This window comes from Mchenga conophoros, linkage group LG12, assembly GCF_057382185.1.
Source record: "Mchenga conophoros isolate Kocher_MC1m ecotype Shallow Benthic linkage group LG12, M_conophoros_male_GT1.1, whole genome shotgun sequence".
Classification (NCBI taxonomy): Eukaryota; Metazoa; Chordata; class Actinopteri; order Cichliformes; family Cichlidae; genus Mchenga; species Mchenga conophoros.
Genome location: NC_140537.1, coordinates 5757450 through 5784456, shown reverse-complemented (window position 1 = coordinate 5784456; position 27007 = coordinate 5757450). Strand labels below are relative to the sequence as shown.

Below are 27007 nucleotides of genomic sequence, written 5' to 3'. Positions count from 1 at the left end.
AAAGACCAAGCGTAAAATCCCACCTTCTTAATAGAGGCATAGGCCAACAGTGCGGAAACTGGTGGCTCGTGACTTGGCTGTGATTGGTTTATAGCGGGAGAACGACGGTAAACACCAGTAAAAATCACCCGCTGATTGGTTTTAAGATGTACCTGGTCTGACATTTTGTTTGCGGGATCAGATTTCATCTTGTGGAGCTCTTTTTCGATTCAAACAAATATAGGAATATTTACATAGTCTGCCTCTTATTATTCATTTTTACGTGTATTAAAAAAAACCCACCGTGAAATTGCAAAGACAAAATGCACATAATAGCCCACAATCTGATATCCATTAGGGGGGGTTAGGCATACTTTATCCATAATAAAGTGAGACTTAGCGATGCCTTATACTAACGTTCACCGTAAAGATTATCAAATGTGATTTAGACAAACAAAGAACCCATGCACAAGAGCAACTTTGGGCTCGTGCTCATTCTTAATAACATGTCAATTACAAGTTGTGTACACAGTGCAGTGAATACACAGATTTAAAAAACTAACACTCATCTTTGCCACAGCAAAGACATATAACTGTATAACTGTAACACATAACTGTCCTAACTCTTTATCATGTTTCAGATGAGTCAATATTGAGTCAATATTCCAAATTTCAGTAAAGTTTTTGAGCTGCTTTTGTACAGCTCTACACGAAGGCATTAAAACAACCAAACAGAAGAAAGGAGATTAACAACTTAAGCAAAGGGATCAAGAGTGTTAAAAGGAGGTACAAAATAAGCAGCCCCGGGGAAAGGGAAGGCATAAATAAACTCAGAAGCAGCCTTCAGGAATGCCTCAACCGACTAAGAAGAAAGAAATTGAACAAGGAAAAGAAGACGAGTAAAGCCCATTTCATTAAAGATCCCTACAACTTCCCTTCAATTCAAGGACACATACTGAGCCTGATAAAACCTACCCCTTGGCAACCACCCAGAAACGGGCATGGCAGAACCCACCCCCCCCTTCCATTCTCAACACCAACAAACCAACATGGAAAGAAGTACATGAAGTGACAAAAATGCTTGAGCTGTTTTAGCCCCAAGACCCAGCACTATACCCTAAAAGTCTCCATCTTGAACATGAACTTTATCATTACAGCAACTGAAAAGGTACCCAGAGGTCCAGCAATGGATACAGGGGTGCAACAATAGGTCAAAAGGGGCTTCATGGATGACGTCACAATCACAACATCTTCCCAGACATTGTGCAGACAAGACTGGTTCTAGCCAGACTTGATAAGGTGGTAACATTGCCTAAGATTACATACATCCCAAAGAAATAAGGGAGGATGATCATTATGAAACTCAACATTACTGACAAGTGCCATCTGCTTATGCACGGCAAAATCATCCAAGTATCAAGGACAATCTCGTAAATTATCTGGGAAAGTGGTATGACAAGGTGCTAAGGGACAACCATGTCCACAGCACTGAGGGGGAAGCAAAGCTGAAGAGTACTGAAAAATCTGGATACCTGGGGAAGTGTAAGACATGGCTGTACCAACAGGGCCTGCTCGTAGCGACGTAGCGGACGAAAGTGTATAAAGTCCCACTTACAGTGGTGGAGGGAAAATTAAAAAGTACCTAAGAAGGTGGCTGGAAGGAGGCATTTGAGAGGAAGCACTACAAAGAGCTGGTGCAGGACTGTAGGGATAAAGATGGGCAGACAAGTACAGAGGTCACCCTGTCCAATGAGTGTGGAAGCTGTTGACTAACGGAGAGAAAATAAGGAGGAAATTGGGAAGACTGGGGGAGAGAGCAGAAAGAGCCTCCTATTGGATATGAAGTAGGAAGGAAAGGTTGAGCTGGCAGGCAGACCAAGTGAGTAGTGGCTGGCCACTGCTGCTGACTGCCAGCAGGAGGATGTTATGGTGCAGATAGTTGGTACCCATCTGACGGGAGGATTTGTGACGTTGAAAGATCCAAAATGAATGACCGCAGGAGCATCACTGATGACGTGTCCAGACTTTTCAGAATACAAAAACGATGAGTTGAGTCTATTAAATTCCAGCTGAATGCTTAAATTATTGATCAGACTAATTTTAAAGTTCTCCAGAAGAGAGTATTTCTTTGTCCCTTTAAAGAAAAAGCCACAAGATGGGGTCATAACATATTGCAAGTGTCATTTCAAGCATAAACTACTCATGTGCTTATAGTGCCATCAGAACAGGAAAACTAGCATGAAGAATTTGAAGCCATTTACAAGAGATATAGCATTGAGTATTGTGACACCCAAACAGAGAATCCGTAGACAGAACATCACTAGTAAAAGTTCTGTATTAAAAGTTGTATCTCAAACTTTAAGTATATGAAAAGTACAGTGCTTGGTAAATGTTATCAGCTACATCTGCTGACGAGAGGTTCACCAACTGTATTCATGTCAGACAGTAAGCTTTGCCCCCATTGGGCAGTTTGGGCAATGAGAAAACATTAATTCTACATTGACATCTAGTGGCCATACATGTTCAAAGCACTTCCATTTGTAATTTGTAGCTGAAGCATTAGATCAATGCTTCCCAATTATGGGGTAAAATTAATTATTCAGAGAGCATTTAATTATCATCAGAGTAGTATTTCAATCAGACGAGAACTGCCAGGTCGTCCAATTTCCACTTGAGCCAAAAACTGGTCACTAACAACACCCACTCACCTTCACGATCAGATTTTGACTTCCAAACTAACTAAAGATGCTTTCAGGCAATTACTTTTCTTCATTAAAATGAGTTTTAGGTTTAAGATTAGGTTTGACATAACATGGATAATTTAACCATTTTTAAATGAAATGTGACCTTTAGTTTATAATCTAATCTAGATTTTGACAAAGGGTCTTTCAAGAAAAAAAAAAAAAATAGAAGTTATTGAGAACATTTTTTTCCTTTGGACAAATTTAGTAAACCTAGAAGTTATAAAAATGTGGAAAGTAGCAGTGACTAACATCTAGTTGATAGTTCAGCTCATGTTGTGTGTGATTTTTTATATATTATTTTTTAAATTCAGACTTGTTTTGCTCAAAGTTGATTGTCAAAAGTTGCTCTGTACACAACCTGCACAAGGCCGTCATACTTAATTTAAAAAAAAAAGAAAAGCTGAATGTGTAACTTTTCCCTGCACTTTTTGGGAAAACGTGAGGGGGTTGAGGTGACGTAGCACTGAATCAGGCTAAACTCAAAGGATACATGAATGGCTCAACATAATTTATTTTCATTTTATGTTAAAATGTACAGAGTTCTTTGAAAGTACTTGCTAAGAAAGAAAAACAAAATGGAAAAAAATGGAAATACATACAGGGACAGAGTCGAGAGTTGAGGCAGCTGAGCTCAAATCAACCTTCACTGTGTGCCCAGCTGTCCCGTCCCCCCACCCTCTTTTTATTTTGCGCTCTCTCTTAGCATACAACGCAACATGTACAATTACAAAGGATACAAAAAGGGAAGCAATATAAACAGACAGAAATATACTGAGCTCATTTTTACATGCCTCTTAAATGTAAGGAAGTCATCCTATGCACACACAGAAGTAAAAAAAATTAAAACAAAAAGAAAACAAAAAGAATGCCGAGTAACCTTTAGATATTTGTAGTCCTTTTGTTTAAAATAGCATTAATATACTACACAAAGATAGAAAAACTCTAGAGATGAGATGGAATGGAGAGGTTAAAGGCATCTTAAAGTCACTAAAAGTGAGTGGTAATTTTTTTAAATTTTGAGTTTCTTAGTAATTATTACCCAAGAGGCGAGCTAAAAAATATGTTTTTTTTTGTCGTTTCCTGAAACAGAAGTGAAAAAAATGACAGTACCAATATCAATGTCAGAATTTCCTTTTATATTATAGAAAAAACATTTTCTCTACAATAGGTTTCTAAAGTCAAAAAGAGTCAGCTTGTGTCATAAAAGAAAGCTGCCCAGTCTGACAAAATTCAGAAAAGAAATGAAACAAAAAAAAGTAAATACAGAACAGAATACACACAAAGAAAGTTTGTATGCCAGGTCTGTGTGACAAATGAAAACTCCTCTTTTGACTAAGAATACCGATACGCGGCCCAACAAAGTCAACCACGACCCTACGGGACCTCCGATCCTTGCCTCCGACCCTGCTTCTATAATCGAGCTACAATCCCAGGGCCAAACCTCGCGCTAGATCGAGCATTCAGGCACACCTTCACAAAGGCTAACCGTCCGCTGCCACATTTTTAGCCAATGGGAGCACAGAAACAACAATAACAAAAACAAGATTAAAAAAAAAAAACCAAAAGAAAAAACAAATTTTACAAAAAACACACCATTCAGAAGCAGACTCCTCGACCTCTTTGGGTCACTAACACTTAAGGATGCGAGGTCACCTATAGTTAACCGACTTTCCTTAAAGTAGTTACATGGAAATCCCACCGTTTGTTCTGCATTCCCTAAGCCGCTAAAAAAAAAGAAAAAAAAGAAAAAAGGCTGACATTGTATACCATCTGTCAGTGGAGTGTGGACAAAAACAGTTGAATGTTTCCTGAGCTAGCCATCAACTGGAGACAGCTAGTCAGTGTGTGTTTGTATTTATATATATATATGTATATATATATATGTGTGTGTGTGTGTGTGTGTGTGTGTGTGTGTGTGTGTGTGTGTGCGTGCGCGTGTGTTTGTATGTGTGCGTGTGCTGAATATTGGGAAGTACCAGAATATTTACATCGAAATGTTTCAGAGTCGCGGCAAACTGGAAAATAATGCTACTTGTTTCATTTATGGATATATAATATGACAGTAACACGCTAGTCTCTTCTGTGTCTTTGCTGTGTTTTTGGTACAACACTGTCCATCCAGGAAGACAGAGACTCTGGAAAACAGTCAAACACCTCAAACACCCGAGGCCCTGCTCCACTGTGCTCTTCTGGAACTCACGAAAAGCCGTGGGGCCGAGCGGCACCGGAGATGTTTGGGCATTTCTGAGAGAGCAAGAGGGTGTAATCACCATTTCAGAATGCCACGCGTATAAAGATCAAAGCATGTAAGGAGGTCGGACTGCACACACGTATTTAAAAAAACAAACAAACAAACAAACAAACAAACAAAAACAACAACAAAAATAAGGTCAACGGTATGTTTAACATAAAACAACAGTCCGCCTGCAATGTTTCATCGTCTCTTTTTTCAAGGTAAGGCTTCCTATATTAAAAGATTGTGTGCATGGTTGAATATACTCAGTAACCACCGTTCACAGTCTGACCAGGCCAGGTACTCCTGTACCCTGTGGACTTTTCTGTGGACTTTTCCTCGTCATACTTCGTCGTTCCTTACTGTCCTCCTCAGTGTCGAGAGGAGGAGTGGACTCCTGGGCCTGTGTGCTGGCCTGGCCTGAAGCTCCACGGCACGGCCGAGGTCCACGTACACACCAAATCCTGCCCAAATACTCCCATACACAGCCAGCTGGGAGGGGAGGGGGAGACGAGCCCAAATAAAAAAAGGGACAAAATGACAACACAGAAAAAACAAAAACAAAAAACAGGAAACCCAAAGACCCTCTCTGTCCCCATCACCTTCACTCCACTGGTGCCTCTGAGGCACTGGAGAGGGTGAACAGGACTAATGGACATTTAGAGTACAGCGAGCATACGCTCTGGCCCCTTTCTGTCTCCTTTTTTCACTTCTTGGCTGCTCATCTGCTCATGTAATGTGGCTGTTTTGGATAGCTGTGATGGGAGGGGCCAGTGTACATCATGTTCCCATGGTGATTGGGCTGCATAGGCTGCTGTGGGTAGCCCTGCCCTCCCATCATGCCCACCTGCATCTGCATGGGGTACTGAGCTGGCTGATTCATGTATGCGGGGTTGCTGTGATAGCCACTGTTCATCATAGGCTGAGCCATTCGGTAGCTGGCTGACATGGGGTTCAGAGTCGTCATGTTCATAGAATTATACGGTGCCGTGGGCATGAGGTTTGGCATCATGCCGCGCTGCACGGCCAAGGTGCGCGGCGTACCCTGCATGGCCACAGTCCCCGAGCTGCGGCTATAGAGCTGCTGCTGGTGCGGGGCCGGGGCCAGCTGCTGAGTGGCTTTGGACCGAATGGAAATGTGGCCTTTGACGGTAGTCATCTGGCCCTGCAGCCGCTGTGTGTGCGGTGGAGGTCCTAGGCCAATGTTGGTCGTGGGCATGTTGCATTGCAGCTGCAGAGAGCCCAGGTTCATGGAGCCAGAGCTAAGGTTAGGAGGTGGGGTCATAGTGGGCTGCCCCTGTGGAAGGGCAGTGTGGGGTGAAGGGGCCAGCCCAGGATTGGAGAGAGAAACACTAGTGGCATAGGAGGTAACAGCGGCGGAGTGAGAGTAGGGCATGCCGTGGGGCTCCATGATGGTGTTGGTGAGCTGCTGGAGTTTGGCCAGGCTGAATGTTGCCGAGGGCTGGGGGTAGCCCCCTGTACCAAAGTCCTGACCCATGCGCTCATACAGGGTGCGGCCCCCTCCTCCACCTCCACTCTCTGGAATCTCCATGATCATGGGCGTGGAGGCAAAGCCATTGCCCATGCTGCACTGGGACAAGGCCTGCTGTGGTGGCGGTGGCGGGGCCGAGGGTGGAGGCTGAGGGTTGGGCGCTTGTTGCTGCTGTTGAGGAACCTTTTTTGTTGATTGCTGCTGCTGGTTGGTGCTGGGAGGCCTCTCAATCACACCACAGCTCTGAGGAGACTTAATGCCACAGCTGGGGGTGTTGGATGGCGGTGGGGGAGGCGGGGGCTGGGGCACAGCACTGCCCACATTGCTGGCACCTGGTCCACTGTTGGGCCCTGGTCCTGTTTGCTGAATGAGGCTACAGCTGCCCATCGCTAGCTGGGATGCGGCATTTCCTGTGGAAGATGTGAGGCTGGGGGCTGGCACGAAGGAGCAGCTGTTGGACTGAGAGGAGGAAGAAGGGGTGGCAGAGCTGGAAGAAGAGGACGCCGAGGACGCTGAAGCCGTTGAAGCCCCGGCGACCACGGCAGCAGACATTCCACCTCCATTGCCCCCGTTTCCTGTTCCATTGCCCCCTCCACCCATGGTGGAGTCGTAGCTGCTGGGGTTGTCATAATTCTCTGTAGTGCTTTCAATGCTGCCCAGGTCACTGAAGCCACTGTCCACCACCTGCTGCGAGTGGTCCGACACAGACGGCACATCCATCATCGGCGATGTCTCCATGTTCTGCTGAGAGGGGGCAGAAAGCGAACTGGGATGCTCTGGAGTGATCTGTGTGTAGCCACCTCCAGCGCCACCGCCACTGCTCCCTGCTCCGGTGGGGCCAGGAGTTCCACCCCTTTGCCCTGCTGGTGTCGTATCCACGATGCCCGATTGCAGCCCCGGGCTGTTCACAGAGCGCACAGACTGACTGGGCAGCGGGGGCACTGGTGGATTAGGGAGGGGGCTGCTGTGCTGGGAGGCTCCACATTCCTCTACTAAGGCTAGGGTCTCCTCTTCAGGCTCGCCCGTGTGACTGTAGCTCTGCAGGGTCCGGCAGGCGGCTAGGGTCTCTTCACAGTCCTGGTAAGCGCCGTGGTGTGGCTGGGGCTCAGTTTCCTCGTCCTGGGCTTCCCCCTGCGTCAGGGACTGAACAGCCTGCATAGTCTCCAGGTCCAGCTCATTGGAGTGGTGATGTGAGTGGTGCGAGTGATGGTGGCCAAGCTCCTCCTTGAAGTCAGGGTGCTGGTGAGGGTGGGAGTGCGGATGCTGGGGTTCCATCAAGAGTGTGACGTCTTTATCATCCGGGTGCAGGGGCTGCAGCTCCATTGGCTCAGAAGGAACAGACATGGCCGTGACCGTTTCCACCGCCGCCGCCGCTGCAGCAGACTCCTCCTGCTCTCTGCGCCTCCTCTCCTCCTGCTGAGGGTCTGCAGAGGGGGGCCGGCACTTGGTCTCCTGCACCCTTTCCTCAGCCTCCTCCTCCTCCTCTTCCTCCTCCTGTTTGCTGACGTACTCCTGGGCCACGCTGTTCTCCATGCCTAAAAAAGGCTCTACACCTGGGGGTTCTTCTTTGACTGGAGGCGAGTTTGCGTGTGAGGCAGACTCCTCCTCCTCGTCTTCATCGTCGTCTTCGTCTTCAGGGTCCGGACTTTTTCTCTTTTTACTGCTGCTGCTCTTGTCTTCTAAGTGTCCGTCACCCTCATCGTCTGCATCGTGGTCGTCACTTCGCCGGCTTCCTGAACCCGGCGTGACCGCCGCTCGCCTGTTCACGCTACCACCACCACTGCCCATGCTGCCACACTCCTCTTCCTCCCTTTCCTCATCATCATCGTCTTCCTCTCTGTCACCCATATCTGTGTCCTGAGGCCGGGACTGCGGGGCCCGGGGCCCTGAGGTGGAAGAAGAGGAAGAAGGGGAAAGCAGTGGACGGGATGGTGGCCGGCTAGGTTTGTCTTCTTCCCAGGCTCGCTCGATGTCCTCCTCATCATCTTCATCCTCTTCTTCCGGGTCAGAGGTGGGAGGTGGTTTGGGGGTAGGCTGTGGTGGCTGGCGGTTCTTGGGCGGTCTCCCCCGCTTTCTGGGCATCTTTTGTTCAACGGGCTTAGGGAGATAGTCATCTTCTTCGTCAGAGTCTTTTTGTTTGACGTCTCTGTCCGTGTTAGTTCTGCAGACTTGCTTGCTGTTCCGGTCATCCGTCTGCAGCAGCTGAGGAACTTTGTCCATCTGCTGCTGCTCTAGCAACCTTTGTCTTTCCTGCTCCTGCCTGTCCGCCTCCTCCTGGGCCCGCTGCAAGTACCAGCTCCGTGGCTTGCGACCAGGCTTCATCTTGATTTTGGGTTGCTGAGGATTCCCACTTTGGGCCTGGCCGTCTGCAGCTGCTCTCTGGTTGGGTCCTGTGCCAGGTGGCTTGCCTCTTTTCTTCCAGTGCTGTGGTTTGCGGCTCTTTCCTTTGGGCCAGCCTTTCTTCTTTTTGACTGGGACTTCAGGGTTGGCTCCAAGGGTCTCTGATGGGGTTGCTGTCAAAGCAGCTACAGACTTCGGCATAGTTGTTAGCTCTGCAAAGCAAAGAAGATGAAGTGGTTAGATACAGCTACTGCACAAAGTTCTGGCCAGACTGTGAAAATAAATGTGATGGCTTTCCAACTATTCCTCTGAACAGACTAAATAACTAAACTCCATCTTAACCAGTGAATGTCAGTAGGTGCCCGTAACTCACCCAAAATCATCAGTTCAAACAACTGTACATCAGAGTAGAAGTTACTTGGAGATGTCACCACTATCATAAGGCCAGGAAGAAGACTCAAGCTTTCACCCTCCCCATGCAGACATTGTTAGGATTGTCATCTCTCATAAATGGGAAGTTACTGGAATATTTTTATCATTGTCCAACATTAGGTGAGTTTTACATTGACATGGACTGAGAGGCTGCAATCCAAGACAGAAGCCTCTGTTAAAACTCAACTAAAATTTGCAGTTTATTTCAGAGCACTGGCACGCTTAACAGAGCGGCTGGAATAACGGAGGAGGCAGACTACCTCAGTAATCTCCAGGACAACCTTAAACTTGGACACAACTATGCCAGCATCAAAGCAATAACCAGAAACACACATTAAAACTGGTTGTGGAATGGAAAAAAAAGCAGGCTAACACAAAGGTTTTGGAATTGCCATGCCAAAGTCCTACCCATGTATGTACGATTAGTCCATACATGGGTAGTCCTGCACATTTCATCACTGCTCACCATCTTCCTCCGAATCTGTGAGGTTGGAGAGTCGGCCCCTCTTTGGCGCAGGGTCAGACAACCTCAGAGCAGACTGCGGTTGGGGGTAGCGGCGCAGCGGGTGACCCAGTGGAGTCTCCTCCTCCAGCCTGGGCATAGGCCTCTCTGAGTCAGAGTCTACAAAAGGCTCATCCAACACCTCCGTGGTCTCCGAAATGGTCTCAGTCACCACGCTGCTGTGAGGGTGGCTGCGCGGGCGAAAGCGGCGCTTCCTCATGGGCTTCTGGGTAGAAACGGGACAAGGGATTAAGATGTGCTGAGGAGCTTTAGAGCAAACTGACAACTTCACAAGCAGGAAGCTACTTTTGCGATTATCATTATCATCATTATGATAGCTGAAAATAGAAAACTGTTCATGTCTAACCTTGCATTTGAGCCCTGATTTGGTGAGCATAGGAGGGGAGCATCCCCTCTCGTCGTCATCTTCATCATCATCATCCTCCTCTTCTTCGCTGCTGTCACTGAAGCGGCTCTTCCTGACTGGAGAAGACTCGCTCAGCCTGGGAATCACAGGAAGCTGTGGGTGACCCTCTCCGGGACCTTCTATCAGTCTGGGCTTCGGGCCTCTCTTTTTCCTCGGTGGCCGGCCTCGTCTCGTGGGGGTTATGGAAGGGTGCCTGCTCATGTCGAGTGTGTGAAAGGCTGTCGTGTCTGCTTGTCTGTCCAAGGAGAAAAGGGAGGGCGGGCTGTTGACAGTGCCTGTGGTTTTTACCCCCTCTGACCTGTCCTCGTCCTCATCATCTTCATCCTCTACTGGACGGATTTTGGGTGGCCGTCCCACCCGCGCGCTGTCCTTCACCTTACCCCAAGGCCAGTTTTTGGGCGGGCGCCCTCGTGGCCTGCGTTCGCCGTTTGTTGGCGGAGGGGGTCGTGGTGGTTCTGGTACAGGCGGTGGGCATCGGACTGGAGGGGGAATTGGAGAGCTTTGGCCAATCGGAAATCCTAGAAAGGTCTTCCTTTCCTCCTCCTCTTCTTCATCCTTCTTCCCTTGCCGTACATGCCAGGGCATCTGTGGGACCTTGTGACTCGGCTTAATCTGTTTAGAAAATTTACAATTAAATTAATTACACCAGAAAGCAAGTCTGACTAAATTTATTATCTTCACAAATGCAATGGCAATCTTTACCTCCTTGCGAGTCCCTTCCTTTGGTTCCTCATCCTCCTCCTCCTCATCATCATCGTCGTCGTCATCTCCATCAGCATCAGAGACCACGGTGTTGGTTACTATGACAGGAGTCCAGCGGAGACACTCGGGGTCGACCTCCAGCTGTCGTGGCCGGGCCTTTAGACGAGCCATGTGGTTGGCCACCAGCTTCTCCCTTCGCATCAGGATGAGTCTAACAAAGTCAAAGCAAAACCAGACGGGAGCATGAGCCCTCCGGACGCACATTTTTCTACATTGAAGCATCGATACATTACAGACAAATATGGCTGTGCAGGTAAATGTGCAGATACGTGCAGCTATGCCAACTGTTCAGGGATTTTTTGTTTTTTCCTTGGATAGAAACATTTTGCTTTCCCCATAGAGGTATTAGCACGGGCCAAAGGAAAATAACGAGCACTGCAGTTAAACTATTTTTTAACCAATTACGTCAACTGGGCTTCTATTTACTCAGCCACAACAGACATGTTTGTCTATAAAACTGACAAAGCTGTAACAGAGCACCTCCAGTGCAGCAGATAAATCATTCACAGGTGGATACAAGGACCAAAATTGGTACATAAACTCTTATGTTTAAAATAACGAGTAAGGATAAAGTAGAAGGACAAAGTCTTGCATTTTCGAATGATCTAAATGTCAAAACGTACACATTTGACTGATTGTTTCTTTTGTTTACACAAAACAAAGTGAAGACAAGTTGTGTCAGCCAAATTTTAGAAAAGAAAAGTCTTCATGCATGGAATACATTACTTAGCTGCATGCATCATGGTGCTTTCAAAGAGGTAAAAAACCTTGACCTGCACAGCATTGCCATTGGAGCAACATCTCATTGAGCTTACTTTGCTTTTCATGAGACCAAGAAGTTTTTAAGTTACAAATTTGACTTACTTTTATACTCACAAGCCCAAATCAAGAGTAAAACCTTCTAAAATAAACAATGGACAAATGGCAAAACTTTTAACTGGCTGCAGAGGGACAGACAGACTTAGTGCATATATGCACTTCTGAAAGATCATTTCACTTATCTACTGCACTATAATCTTTACACCGTGCAGAGCACTGATGCTTACATGCGCAGCCCCCAAAGATCTATTCTCAGTCAGGAAAAACCCTGCACGCATGTGTTTTTTGTGGTGCACCTAAAAATAACTGACAGTAAGTGCAGTAAGCCCACATACAGTAAAGACACAGAGTCTTCGCTGCATTATTTGAGACACATCTGTGATACAGTCATCCAAATATTCAGGATAAATAAAATAGATCTTTTTTGACAACACAGTTAAAAGTTTAGAGTACCAAGAAGCTGCTTTTTTAACATCTGGCACAATACACATGTGCTTGGTAAGCTGCCAGGACACCTCAGTTTACAAACTGTGACATTTCTGCACATAGTGTACTTTGCAGTTAGATGCAAGTCAACTTTTATGTTGTTGTTTTGTAGGTCTATGAGGCCTAATAACATAAGAAAAAACAAATCTTTGTTTTGCTGAAAATTTATTTTGGGAACAGTGAAGGTGAACGATGCCACTGATCCACTAGCTAACATCCTAACAGCTGCACAGCCTGACTCTGGTGGTACCACTACAAACACCAGGAGAGTGCAGTGCAACCTGGCTCTGGACGATTAACTGATTAAAAGCACAAGTGGCTGTCCGTGTGACTCCGGACAGCATGTGAGATCCCATTACCACTAGCATCATAGCTGCGTGTCTGGGGAGCAGCCAAAGTAATGGAGCTTAACCAGCTTATGCAATGCATGTGAAAATATAGGTTTATGTACTGTTTGTTCAAACATCGTTTGAATGTTAAGTTTCAGTGTCACGAAATTTGTATGGCTGTTTTTGAAATCTCAATTCTAATCTTTTAAAACTTCACACTGACATGTCTGTGTACCTCCATAAGAAGGCTTTTCTGTTTTGCTTTCTTGGTGCTGCCACTGAAATACTTGTTCCACATCAAAAATCTGAATCTACTGTAACCGCATTTACTGCATATTTTCGCTTGGTCTTTCTCAAATTACACTGGGTCACCTTAGTAAAACGTTTTGGCTGCTTAGACCGAAAACCAGCAAATTCAGCATTTCAATAAAAAAAAAAAAAAGGCAATAGTAGCACAAGCAGAACGACTTTGTTTATATTTGGGCCATATAAAAGAAAACATGGAGTATATTTCTGACCGGTCTCCCCGCTGCTCCAGCATGTTGAGGCTATGCAGGGTGGTGGTGATGTCCTGGGGGCAGATCCCCGTCAGTTTGCTGAGCTGTCGTATGGTGATCTGCCGGTCGCGGAGCTCGTGGAGACACTCCAGCACCACGCTACGCCAGTAGGCCATGTAAGACAGCCGACCTAAGTCCGACAGAGGCTTCTCCGGAGATCCTGGCTGTCCCTCTCGCTTTGACAGCAAGTAGCCTGCAGGGAAGGAGGAACCGGAGACAAGGGCATCATGAGCCAAATGTTTGAATTTAGTCATTATGTCTATGAAAAGAGGAACCATCAGTGTTTAGTTAAAGTGATCCCAATATTCTCATTTCAAACTGTGATCATTCTATTCGTTTTTAGAAAATAAGCAGCACTTACTGAAGTCGATGAGAAAACGCCCATAGCCCTTGCGCTGGTACTGTGGAAGAATCATGATGCATGATACGTTGTATTTCTGTTGACAGTGCTTCTCCTGAAAAGAAAAAAGACAGACACATTTAACCATTAGAGGAAAAAAGAAAAATAATAATGGAACCACATTATAAAGCAAGTCTGTGTGTGTGTGAGCTGGGTGTTAATGGTGCTGTGTCTGCTCCCTAACTGCTGTGCTTTGGCAGTGAGGTTGCATGTTAATGGGAGCACCTGCAGAGGCAAACTCCACAGAGGGACAATGGTGCTCACAGCAGCCACTATTTATCTGGGACACCATATGAGCATTTGTATGTTTTAGGAAGTTATTTCAGCTTCATTTAATCTAAATAAATAAAAAAATAAATTTATATAGATATATATAGATATATCTATAGATATAGATATAGATAGATATATCTATCTATATCTATATCTATATATATAGATATCTATATCTATATATATAGATATATATAGGAGTAAGTGTTTATATAATCCCACAACAGAGCTGTATTTTGCTTAAAAATTGTGGGAGAGTCAAGAAAACACAAAATCCAGACAAAATAGATCTTTGCAGAGAAGTTGAGTGGGGGAAGATGAACTGAAAGCCATACTACCTTAGAGAAGTAGCCAACAAGGTGACAGCCTTTACTGTCATTCTGGGTGAGGACGTAGAAAAGGAAGGGCTCCACATCGTAGTAGAGGGTCTTGTGGTCCAGGAACAGTTTAGCGAGTAGACACAGGTTCTGACAGTAGATTGTGCTAACATTCCCATCAACCTGTTGAAAGACGTTGGTAAGAAAACACAAATCAGTGCAAAGCACAGGACTTCCTAAATAGCTACTTTCTCATCCCTGAAACACTAAAGTGCTGAGTTAAATCTCCAGGCTGCTGTTAGGGAGCTGTGGAGCAGAGTGAAGGTGAATGGATTAGAAGTTAGTGTTAGGCTATGATCTCCCCTGTGTCCCTGTAGACTCCGAAATACACAGAGGCTGGAGAGAAACGACGAGTGGTAAAGAGACGGAGGGAGGCTCAGGTTGGCAGACGGCCAGTTATCTGTGCTCTCCTCGGAGAGAGGAAAGGACTGCAGAGTGGAGGAAAACAGAAGCTTCGACGGCCGTGTCCTGCAGACAACAATCCACTCAATTCAGTGGCCGCTGTGCTTAACTGCAAATTCGTCTCATTATAACTTTGATACAAAGAACAGGATATTCCACTAAGGCGGGTGAGGATGTCACAATCACTTTAAGGGTTTTTGACTAAGATATATTTATATAGTTGGTGGGAAAGCATTATGCTATGCAGAAACTTTCTCCAATAAAGGGTAAAATTGGACAGGCAGCGTGGGAAACATTTGAAAGGACTTGTGGGTTTGTACTGTGCAACTGTGTGCAGGTCTGAGGTGGCAAGAAGACTAGATAAAAGTTCATCTAGTGGCAAGTAAGCCATCATTAATTGCCTTTTTAATTTTCTTTTTTAATTTACAATGAGATACATCTAACAGCAGGCAATTTTTCAAGCCCAACACACAGAGCAAAGTGTTTATTTTATGAGGACGTGAACAGGCAAGATGATCATCAAGTTAAAAACACACTAAGCTGATGATTTTATTTGCTTTTCTTCTGCTGGCACAGCCAAGACACTAAAACAATGCAGCCAAACAGGAAAATATAAACTAAACTCAAAACACCGTTAGGAGATCACGGCAAGTGATCGTTATTTTATTTTGCACCGATATCTATCTATATCCAGTACTAACACTTAACACATTCACCTTATATGTAAGAAACCTCAAACTGGGAGTCTACACAAACCCGGCCTGAGGTCGTCACAGTGCTGGTCCTAAGCGAGGGTTGCATCAGTTAGGGCACCGAGCATAAAGACTGTGCCGAGTCCGGTGATGAAGGGAGCAACCAAAAGTACCTTTATTCATTTATTTATTTTTTTCAGTTAGCGAATCACTTCTCACTTCTCTCAGGGAAGTCAGAATGCACTGGAATGCACTTCTACAGCAGGGAGCAGCTGCATTCCTCTGTAGGGCCACGAGGTCTTGGAGTGCGGTCACACAGACACAATCCAATACCTCGAGGGAGGATTGGCCAGCGTAATGCTTTATGTCATGTGTAGAAAACAAAAGCCCTTTAGAGCAACTATTTATGTTGCAGTAAATCGCTCTCATTTCCCAAACTGTCAAAATGACGTCAGATTTTCCGTCATCAGCGACAGAAAATGAACAGAAGTCGTCTCTCTTTGTTACAGCGCTGGCCACCGTTATTTAGCTGTTACACCTTCTGCACTTTGAATTTATCAAAGATCACTGACACCCAGGCAGTCTTTCAGTCAATCCATCACCTCCCTGATGTCTGAGATAAACCAAAAACAGCAGAAAAACACTCAAATGAGCTTCTCCAGATCCTGATTTGTAACTACACCTATTCATAACTCAGAGTTTCTGTATTCAACCATCATTTGACCAATTCTGCACAACAGCCTTGGGAGTAACACACAGTACTCTCATTATACACAACTAAACCTAACAATAGCATCACAGTGCAGCAATATTTGATGAATGTGCCTCAAATGGTGAAATTGTTAAAACAGTCACTCAGTTCAATTCCAGACGGAAACACAAATCTCCTTTGGGGCTGCTCGGGAAATACATCCAGTGTAAACACTGCCAGGTTAAACTCGTTGAGCTGCCCGCTGTGGTGACCGCTTGTGACGAGGAAGCAGCCAAAAGTGTTTTCAGGTGACACTCACCCATCACTACATCTGCTTAACCGAAGAGGAAAAGGACCAAAAAGGAAAAAGGAATTCACTGAGCTGTGGTCTTAGTTTCCCCCCACTGTCCTCAGCTGACTGAGGTTGTAAAATATAAGACGAAGCTATACGACGTACTGCGTATTACGTAGAAGCCTTTTTACAATATCACAATAATGGCTACTGTACTGTTTCACTGGATACATGAATGCATTTGCAGGTCTGTTAACTGTGCCTGCTTTAGTGTGTTTCAAAGACATGTTAGAGAGGATCCTCCTGTAAGAAGCACAGCGTGAATTAAAATAATTCTTAAGCGCCTGGATGCAGAAAATACTTTGTGTGACTTTTCCTTTTTTATTGTGCCATCTGGAAGTTGCGGGTGTTTTTAGAAGCTCTTTAGTGGTTTTTGAAAGACTTCATTCCCAGCGAGTTATCTCCAGTTTAAAAAAACAACAACAAAATTTAAAAACAAAACAACACAAAGCCACATCTGCAACTTCCTCACCTCGAATACAGAGATGTCGTCCTTCCTGTAGATCTCATTGGCAGGAGGGTGGAACCAGTTGCACTTCTTCATGTGCTGGTAGAGGATGCTGCGACTTTTCATGTAGCGCAGGCAGAACTCACACAGGTAGAGTTTAGGTAGTCTGGAAACGGGAGCACAAAGACAAAAGGACAAAAGGAATGGTTTTAACGGTTTTGCTACACAAACAAACAAATCCCAACATTTTTCTTCTTCAGCTGGAATATTTACTGGTCTTTTATAACAATCGGCTAGTTTTCTGGTGATGCAACAAAGGCAAATGTCAAACTGGGTTTATTTTTCCTCCAAATGACATTTGCTGAACAATTAAATGTGAAGGCTTTAAGAACTTCTGATTAATTTTTTAGAATAAACACTGATATCTTTGCTCTCACGCCTTTTTTCTCTGCGCACTTTTCCAGTTTGCATCCATCAGGTATTTTAAATTGCTGAGACAGAAACATACACAGTGGGATGAATTTTAGTGAACAGCAACAAACTGCAGAAATGCACATTTAAAAACACCTCCGACTACGGATCCCTGTCACAGAGGGTGGCAGTGTAAACGGCTTATGACGAGCTCCATTATTCGGGTGGTAATTTCTACACCTACGAGCAGGATTGTGAGCTAAGTACCTCATGCTGTTGCGTTACATTATGGTGCGTTAGCTTACCTGCTGTACTCCTGCGGGTATGGAGACGAATACCACGTCTGGATTTCATACTTGCCAAATTCAATGACTGACGGGCAACGCATTTGAGGGTCTGGCGGACCCGTCACGCCAACTTTCTGTTGGGAGAAGGGAAAAGGCAGAGATGTTTATGGTTAGCTACAGGTTTACAACTGGCGGGGGATTAGCAGGCCATGAGCCAAGCAGAGACACCAGAAATCATCAGCAGAGTATTTCAGACTGTTACAGCAGGAGAGGGCACCAGGTTTACATTACTCTTACGTGGATCTTCCTGGTTTGCCCTTCCCAGCCATTTACATCATGTACTCACCGTACACGATATTCACTGTCACCCAGCCTGGAACAGTTCTGCTCATTAACTCACACACTTACACACCACTGTGGCTATTCCACATCCACAACAGCGTTTTAATACGACTCCCATGGTGTTAACCCCACACCCACTCTCTGGTCAGTTTACTGCTGCACTATTCCCTTAAAACAAGCCATTAATGTGGCTAATTTACACTTCCTCTCTGACTAACGTATCAGAACACTGTCGTTAAAGATGCCCCGCTCAGTCATCGCACCATCAAACACAAGACTCGTTTTACGTGCTTTATCGCGACCCAGTCTTAAACATTCATGGGTAGTTTTACTCTAGCCGGGCTGTTTATGGAGCACAGTTTGGCATCAATCACAAGCAGAATGTGAAATTCAAGCAAATGTCCAACAACAACAGTAAAGACTAATCAGCTTGTTGTAAAGCTGCTGTCCTAAATTCAATCCATTTTATTTGCATCTTGAGGTCACGGCCTGTGTGTGCTGCATCTATGGTAATGGATCATTTTAATATCCATATTGAATCTGGCAGCTGTTCCTAATTTCTTTCCTGCACTTCTTTGACACACACACAGGGCCTGCAGCCCTCTGTGAGCCAGCAGCTTCATCTCTTACAACCAGCCAGCTGTTGACTTGGCTCTTTCTGACCACATTCTCACCACGATTGAGATTTACGTGTATACCCTCCAGTCTGGCAGCCGCAGTCCCAGACTCACAGCTCTCAGATTCCCATGCTGATGCAATCTCATTGTCCAATTTGGCCAGTGTTCAGCGTCTCCCTTCCCCACTGTTGTCTCGTAATAATCACACGTACCTGTAGCGCCAGCTCCTGGATGTGTCTGAACAGCTCGATGTCTTTTTCCGTCAGGTTCTCGTGGCCGGGCAGTTTGTCATCTTCGTCACGCCAGTCGCTGCCTTCCTGATTGTCTGGGGATTGAAAGACAATCAGAAGTTATTTCGAATCCCAAGATGTCTGCAGACTTTCAGGGCGCTTCACAACAAACAGCTGTGAGGCTCTTATAACAGGTCACTTTCTTATATTAAAGCCTGCAATCACAGGATGTTAGAAAGAGTAACATTTAGGTGAGCAGCATCCCTAAATGCAATCAAAATTACCCCAAGAGAAGTAGCTGAATTCATGTGAATCACATGATTAGTTGTGCGTATGTTGGCGTGGATACAAAGCCTGTTACTTCAACTCAAGGCTGAAGCCACAACTCACAAATCTCTTCATCCATAATCAGTCCCATTTTATTCTGAAAGTTCTGACAGGAAGCGGACGTTCGTATCTCCACCACTTTTAGGACGTTGCTCCCGTCGCTGCCATTCTTCATCTGGCCACGCTTTCCTCCGTCTCCAAAATAAGTCACATCGCCGACATGCACGCTGCGCCCAGTGATCGCTGCTCTAATTGCTTCACAACAAATCATGCTCCCTCAGCTTGTGTGGAGAACGAACGTACGGGCCGCGCCGTTTCTGATTTAATGACGCAGCGAAGCGCAAATTATACGTCCAATTTGGCATATGATCTGTTTTTAAGGCGTTTTTTCACAATACATCGGTTGAATGAACGGGAACAAAACCGCTGCTTGTTCTTTGCCGCAGTTTGGCGTCATTTGTGCTCGAGCTACGGTCTGTAATCTCAGCGTGACACACAGCAAAGCCTGGTTAAAGCGAAAGACACCGTTTTTCTACACTTGACAACAACCTCACTTCTGACTTTAAGAGCGATCAAAAACATCACACCAGCTGTTCAACAAGTTTGCAGTTTTCCACAAAAGCAGCACTTTACTCACGCTAAACCCCGTGACGTGAAATATTATCAGCTAAATTAAAGCTGCCAGGTTACTTTCCACATATTTATTAAGTTAGCTGATAGCTAAGACAGTCTTATTTGTTTTGCTTGCTGCAGGCAGTAAACACACATTAGCAACACAGGCAAGAGTGGAAGAGACTTGTGATAATGGATGATGAGGGTGTTCTTCATTCTTTCTAAAACACACATGGGTGCCGCAGAAACCTGAAGGAAGCGCTGCTGCTCTGTCACATTTATTCTTTACTTATAACTCTCTGCTTTTACTCTAAGAGATTTCAATGGAAACAGACCTGCAGGTGGACACTTCAAATTACAAAAGCAATTTCTTTAAATGCATAAGCAATCATTTTCTCCGGCTGAGGAAAAAAAATAAAGCAATTCCACACGATTTTTAGCCTTGACCTACAATTTCAAAATAAGTAACATCACGGCTGAATCGTCTATAAAAGAGGGACAAAGAACACAAAAGCAATGTGAATGCTTCACAGTAACAGCTGATACCTACAGAGTCTGTAAGCAAAGCACCTGCAAAGGACTCATGAAAATAGAGCACGTTTTTTTAAAAAGGTCAATTTATTGATTCAGATATTAACTTTTTTTTTTTTACCGTTTGTGTTTCATTTCTGTGCTGTTGCTCTCTCATTAAACATAACAGATCATTAACATGTCTTTATGTGCGTTACTTTATCTCAAAGTTTTGTTTTCATGGCAAATGTGAATCTAAACTGTCTGATGGTATGAGCAAAAAACAAAAAAACAAGCTGATCTTTCCCACCTCTGTCATCTCCTTCGCCTTTGCGACTGGCTTTCTTTCGGATGCGGCACTGCTGTGAGTAGTCCACCACTTCCTGCCGTGCCTTGCGGCCCTCGGGAGATGGCGTGAAGAACTTTGTGAGGGCATCGATGAGGCCCTTGGTCTTGTTGTTGAAGCGCAGGCTGCTGTGTGACAGGTCGCCGTCCTCCCGCATGGAAAAAAGCAGCCTGTCGTCTCCGGGGTAACCTTCGCAGGAGGAGCTGGAGGAAGAGTTTGCTGAGGCCGAGCGCTTCCGCCGACCGCGCCCTCCCAGCTTCTTAAAGGGCCGCCCCGGCCTGCAGAAGACAAAAGTGTTAGGGTCAAAGTCACAATCGGTCACGCATTGTAATCACTCTGCAGTGCAAAAACCACCTAAACATGCATTTATCTGTGTATGCCACAGTGTGCACACAGTGGTTGGTGTGCAGTACAATCTCCAACATACTTGGAACCACCTTACTGCATTATTATATATACCAAAAAAAAAACAAAAAAAAACCTTTGGCATTACTCTTTAAGGGTAAGATCTCATTACTGTCAGTGTCTCAAATTTCTGCATGGCATTCGTTAGTATGGAGGACCAAAACAGTCAATATTAAACATAAGAAAATAATGATAATAATAATAAAAGTGTCGTGAATGGCACCTTAAGGTGATTAATCACTATTAATCCCATTAAATGCATTTTATTTCATTTTAAATAAAATACAGCACTAGTAGGTTTACTACTGCTGTAAATCTGTCTTTGTGTTGATTCTAGTATTCATTTGCTTTTAGTCATTTCACCATTAATTTAACCATTTATCTGATTATTTGATCTCATTCTATACATGTTTTTTATGTTAATTATGACAGACACCATTATATACCCCTTAGAAAACATCTGATTACTAAGTGGTTTCTAAGTCCTCCATACTCTCAAACACCTTGGGTCTGTGATGAAGCAGACACAGGTGCTCTCCATCGCAGTGACACCGCCTCAGACAGAATTAGTTGAAGACGTTTGTGTACCTGTTCTTGGGCCGTCCCAGCGGTGCGTTGTAGCGCCGTTTGATTTGCGCAGCCTTTTCGTGTAAAAGCTTCTTTCCCTTTTTCCTTGGTTGGCAGATTTGACAAATCCACATGCCTAGGAGACGAAGAGGAAAAATGGAAGTGTTCACACACTGAGACAGTACCGGCTTCGGTGCACATACAAACAGGCTCTGGGAAGCTTGTAATGCATTAGTGCTTAACAGTGATGCATTAGAGTGAGAGCCATCAGCTCAGGAGATGGTTTAATCATTAACTGCCATCATAACGGCGATGCAGAAGAGCAATGTAGGAGCGCTGTGTGGTCAATCGGAGGAATAACAGGTACGAGTTTGGCTCGGAGCAGATAATGGAGACGGGATACGAGTCTTGTTTAATTACCTTTTGGCATCCGCGTGAGAGGAGGATCGCAGCACTCCATGTGGAAGCCCCGGTCACAGGAGTCGCAGAACAACATGTTGTCCTGCAGAGAGACACAAAATAATGACAATCGTCTTCAGGTCACACGAGTAGTAGAACAACATATAATCCACTAAGTAAATACAGGTGACACCGCTGATCAAAGCTGCTGAGCTCATTTTAATTCCATATTGTGATGAGAGTTTTGCATACTTTGCCTTCCCTCCGTCCTCATAGCCTGTTTCATCATTGTGCAACTGGCAGCATGTTGTGAATTTTCCTCTTAACCTCTCCGCAAACATTTGAATAACAATCATACCTCGCCTGACAAGTAAGAGAAAAGAGTGAAATCATGCCGATGCTGACTAAAATAGCTCATTCCCAGGATCAATCCCTGGATAGAGACGCTGATGTCTATCAGCATCTCTATCTGGCACTTAAGCTGAAGATCGAGCGTTCACAGCGACTGTCAGGCTGCCAGGACGCCATATTCCTTCATCCACTCACCGCATTCTTTCCTTGATCCTGACAGCTGCTGCAAGTCTTGCATTCGATGCACTGCCACCACAGAGCCTTGACTCGCACTGTGAGCTCCGGGGAGAATTTGAGACAGGACGGGTGGCCTGCAGGTAGACAGACACACATACACAAACAAGCACGTCAACATCACACACACTTTTCTCTCACACTCTCACTCTATTTTTTTTTATGTTTGCTGCTGACTGACAGTTGTGACCCACTTGCATCATTGAAGGAAAAAAGAAAAGAAAGAAAGTCCTTTTGGAACTGGAAGCCCTCACTGAATCAAACCTGGCTGCAAAGAGTGTGTTAAAACATAAATGACAATCTGTCAGAGCCGTGCTTTTGCAATGTTTGAAGCGCGGCAAACAAGACGGCCTTGTCTGGGACGAAACCCCTCTGAGGGAAGAAGAGGAACACGCTTGTCTGCTTCCGATAAGAGATGTCGGGCCTTAGCAGGAGTACTACAACTTGCATGCCAATAAAACCAAAAATTGAACCAGGAATATCAACTGGGTTCAAGTTTAAGAACCACACCCGTTCATAATTAAACAATGTTATGTTCAGATACTAAATGAAGTTGAAGTGTAAAGTATTACTGAGAAGAGTGAAGAACATGACTGGACAGTTTAATAGACTGATGAGCTGCTGAGTGTCAGTAGCCACTTAGACCGAATCAACTGGAGGTCTGGGCGGTTAATTAAGTATCAATTTCAGTTACGAAATTGGCTCCAAACAACTGTGAAAACAAAATAATCTGAATACATAAATAACTTTTGCATTAATTTTCACTATAAATAAATCACCTGCAGGCCTTTTGTTAATACCAATGTGTACTCGTAGGTATGTTTTTGTCCCCAACAGCTCCAACTCATTCTTAGTTTACTACATATCAGCCAAGATAATCAAAAGAGGGCCTCTGTCTCCACACTGCTTAGGGTCTATCACGTGTTTGTTTGTTGGATGTGGGAGTCAGCTGAAGTGTGCAGGGTCCTGCCACTGCAAGATGGTCAACACCTGCTAGTCTGGGTCCATATATCACGAGCCTGTTTGCCACCTTGTGTGATAATCTGTTTGTTTTTTTTTCCATTTGAATTCATGTTCAAGGAAATCCCTTATTTGAAAAGAAGACGTGTGTTTAGGTCCAAACTGTACGATATCTGTCGACTTAATGAAAAACAGTGTTAAATGATCAAGATTACTATGCTGACCAAAATCCTTATGATTATTATGGACTTATTGAACTGCCATCAAAGGGTGAAAGCAGTGAAGTGTAAGCTGCCTTTAAATGTCTGACAGCAGCTGCGTTTGTACATAAATGCAGTTGAAGTATCAATTAAGTAGCAACATAAAAGATGAAGCACCAGAGACAGCTGCGCGTGTGTGCATGCACACACTGTGAAGTTTACATCTTCCTAAGATCCCATCATATTTTAAAGCCACAGTCTATGAGTCTGAATGCATGCTTTTTTAAAATAACTTCTTTAATGTGTCACCACCAGTTACATGGATGTTTTTTTGCAGACAGCTGATTGGCTCCTCTTGTGCTGTATCTGTTCTCTCTACAAAACCTGAATAGTGCAGAGTCTTGTAGGCGGCACTCACCGCTGTTGCCACAGTCGGCGCAGGAGATGAGCTCCTCTGGCTTCTTGTCGCGATTCTGCTCCTTGGTCCCCAAACAGAAGCTGCAGATGGGGATGGGCTCCGCCACCGGCTGGCAGAGGGACAGAGCAGACGGGAAGAGGGGGGGACGCGGGAGAGAAGAAAGGGGAAGGGGGAAAAAGAAAAAAAAAGAGTCGAGACTGTCAGTCAACTTAACAGCTTCATTGTACAAATGAAAACAAACAAAGTGGCCTTGTGTGTCCCGCCACAGCGGATGACTGCTGCTGTGTGTATTAAGACGCTAACAGTGAACTGAATGAACGCTACAACAACACCTCTGGAGCACATGTGGATTTCTGAACAAAGAGTTTTAAGATGATGAAGAACACGAGAGCCACTATGATTAGCGGCTTTGTATAATTTATGTGGCGTGTCACGTTAGAGACTGCCATCATGTGTCACCGTCTCTGCTGACTCCTCTGCTGTTTGATCAAAAGCTGGGACTGGGCTCCTTAGCTCGTACTGGCTCAGGCGCGTAGTTCCACTGCAGCGTGTCCCATTTTGACACGTTTTTCTCCCTGAAACATACCATTAGATATTCAGTTCTGCGACTGCATGAATCTTTTAGCGGGTCCCCTGAAAGCACAATCCGTGGCAGCAGCAGGTGTGTGCTCAGGCACAAAACAAGCCCGATATCTCATATGCGCGCACGCACAAACCTAAGCCAGGTTTGTGTCCATGAAAACAAAAGGCTGGATAACGTTTTGTTAGACATCAAATAAGACTTGTGTGTCCAATAAAGCTGAAAAATCACATCCCTTAAGCACTGCAGGTGCACTTCACAGAAACAAGCACAACAGGGGGTGGGGAGGAGGAAGGACATGAGGTGACTCTCCTTCAAAGTTTCTGGATCCTGGAAGCCCCGAGGGGAAGTGACAGTTTACTCGTACGCAACCAGTAATTTTCTTTTATCTGTTAAGCAGCTTCAAACAGAATGACTAAGCCTAACGTTAAAATGCAGCCATAATAATTTATACTTTGGTTTTCTTACTTACAGCCTGCATAAATGTTACTGTATGCAAACAGATACAAATAAATGCCAGGAGAACTTGTGCTATGACTTTAAAATTGTTAGTCTTGCATGGTGACCTGTCGTCCTGCTAAAATCAACTTGGATGCTAGCCTGCTTTAAAAAAAAGAAGAAGAAGAAGAAGAAAATGCTGAATAATGAACAGCTTAGCCCACATGATTGCTAGCTGTAAAGGTGTGCCAAGCAATTCTGAGTTAAAAATAACTTCCACATGTTCTGAGGTTCAGGCAATGCCTGTTTAGAACTTCATTAGGACAAGAAACATAAACACAAAAAAAGGCCTGAAAACGCACCAAACAAGAAGAGAACTAGAGGCTTCTCCAAGGCACGAAAATCAAAGCTCAACTACAGCGTGTTTATTAGACGAAAATAAGATGCAACTGTGGCACAGCCACTGACTGTGAGAAAAACACTTGTGATGAACACTCTGGAGGAGCTACAGAGCTCTGTGGCTGAGATGGGAAACACTGTCCTAACGACATCTGTTGCCTGACTGCTTCCATGTTCTCAGCTCTGTGGCAGAAGAGTAAAGGAAAACCCACTGGTGAAAACGATTCTGCATGATATCTGGTCCAGTGCGTGCCAGCAGTCACAGAGGAAAAAGACTCTTCTGCAAGCTGAGACAATGTGGAGCATTTGTAAACCACCCTGAGCTCTTACATTCAGTCTGAATCCTGCACTGAATATCAGCCCAAACATCCGATGCAGCAGAGACGCTTCTCTGCGTCTCCGCTACTGAAAACAGGACCCAAGTCTTGGACCTGTGATAACTTTTCAAGCGCACATGCTTTGATTGCTGGGCTCTCAAAGACCAAACCGTCTTGAACAATCCTCTCTCAGCTGTACCCTCTGTTCTACTCACAGTGGGTCGCAACAGCAGACAGCACCACATATTTGATTTGGAAGATTTTTACTCTAGATGCCCTTCCTGACACAGAGTGTCCTCTGCTGGTCTCAAACTGGGGACCTTTTAGACATTAAGCAAATGTGCAACCCACTACACTTTGGTGCTACCCAGACCAGTTATATCAGATATCACACAGATGCATTATAACGACTAATGTCACGGGTACGCAAATGTGATATCAACACAAACACATTAGCATTCATACTGCAGCTCACTGAAGTCTTCTTCAAACGAAAGGTGTCATTGCTCAGGAAGGGGAACAAAGAAAAAATGGAAAAGGCACAACAGTAGCAAGCATCAACTGCTTCTAGCATGGAGACAGTAATAAATAAATAAATAAAAAACAAACAAAAAAAAAAAAATATATATATATATATCAGGGGTGCAACGATATTCGTATCGATATTGAACCGTTCGATACAGTGCTTTCGGTTCGGTACGCATATGTATCGAACAATACAACATTTGTAATTTATTTTATCAATTTTCCTTCTGACTATGCTGTCTGTGTTGAGCGCTCAGTGAATCTGCGTTCGACTACTCCGCCTAGGCTGCACTGTCGAGCGCAGATCCACTGAGCGCTCAACACAGACAGCATAGTCAGAAGGAAGAGCGCAGGGCACCTCCCCCACCCTCATTCAGATCTGGCGTTTGGAATTATTTTGGTTTTCATGTGACGTATGACCCTGAAGGTAAGCGAGTCATGGACTAAAGTAAAACAGTATGTTGGATGTGCCATGCAATGCTCAATTACATGGGTGGGAACTAGTGTGTTAGCACAGTTAGCTCGTTAACGTGTTGGCCGTCTAGCCCCATGCACGGGGCGATCGGCGGTAGCTCGTTAACGGAGATTTGCCGTGTTGTGGCGTTAAGGTCATTTCAACGAGATTAACCTGAAAGCACTAGTGGGAACACAACGAATATGACTGCACATTTACGCCGACATCATCCTAGTGCAAAGACAAAAACAACAAGCATGCTACTAACTTTAGCCGAGTCATTTAGACAGCTGTTAGCACATGATTCTCCTTATGCTGCTGAGAATATAGCCCAGAAGAAG

General features: G+C 44.8%; 1 protein-coding gene across 4 annotated transcripts in view; it reads right to left on the bottom strand.

Moving 5' to 3' along the window:
- Positions 1 to 3212: 3212 nt before the first annotated feature.
- The window catches only part of kat6a (K(lysine) acetyltransferase 6A), a 38558-nt gene continuing 14763 nt past the window's right edge, over positions 3213 to 27007 (bottom strand). For all 4 annotated transcript variants that reach the window (XM_085293448.1, XM_085293450.1, XM_085293449.1 and 1 more), the window contains exons 3-17: positions 23954 to 24062; positions 22337 to 22452; positions 21812 to 21893; positions 21413 to 21527; positions 20384 to 20697; positions 18607 to 18719; positions 17454 to 17569; positions 16762 to 16903; positions 14114 to 14275; positions 13464 to 13557; positions 13064 to 13295; positions 10852 to 11062; positions 10090 to 10761; positions 9687 to 9948; positions 3213 to 9000 (exon numbers count right to left, since the gene is read on the bottom strand). In XM_085293448.1, the coding sequence (XP_085149574.1) occupies positions 5678 to 9000; positions 9687 to 9948; positions 10090 to 10761; positions 10852 to 11062; positions 13064 to 13295; positions 13464 to 13557; positions 14114 to 14275; positions 16762 to 16903; positions 17454 to 17569; positions 18607 to 18719; positions 20384 to 20697; positions 21413 to 21527; positions 21812 to 21893; positions 22337 to 22452; positions 23954 to 24062 (6063 nt within the window). In that variant the 3' untranslated portion in view covers positions 3213 to 5677. The remainder of the gene's footprint in view (positions 9001 to 9686; positions 9949 to 10089; positions 10762 to 10851; positions 11063 to 13063; positions 13296 to 13463; positions 13558 to 14113; positions 14276 to 16761; positions 16904 to 17453; positions 17570 to 18606; positions 18720 to 20383; positions 20698 to 21412; positions 21528 to 21811; positions 21894 to 22336; positions 22453 to 23953; positions 24063 to 27007) is intronic.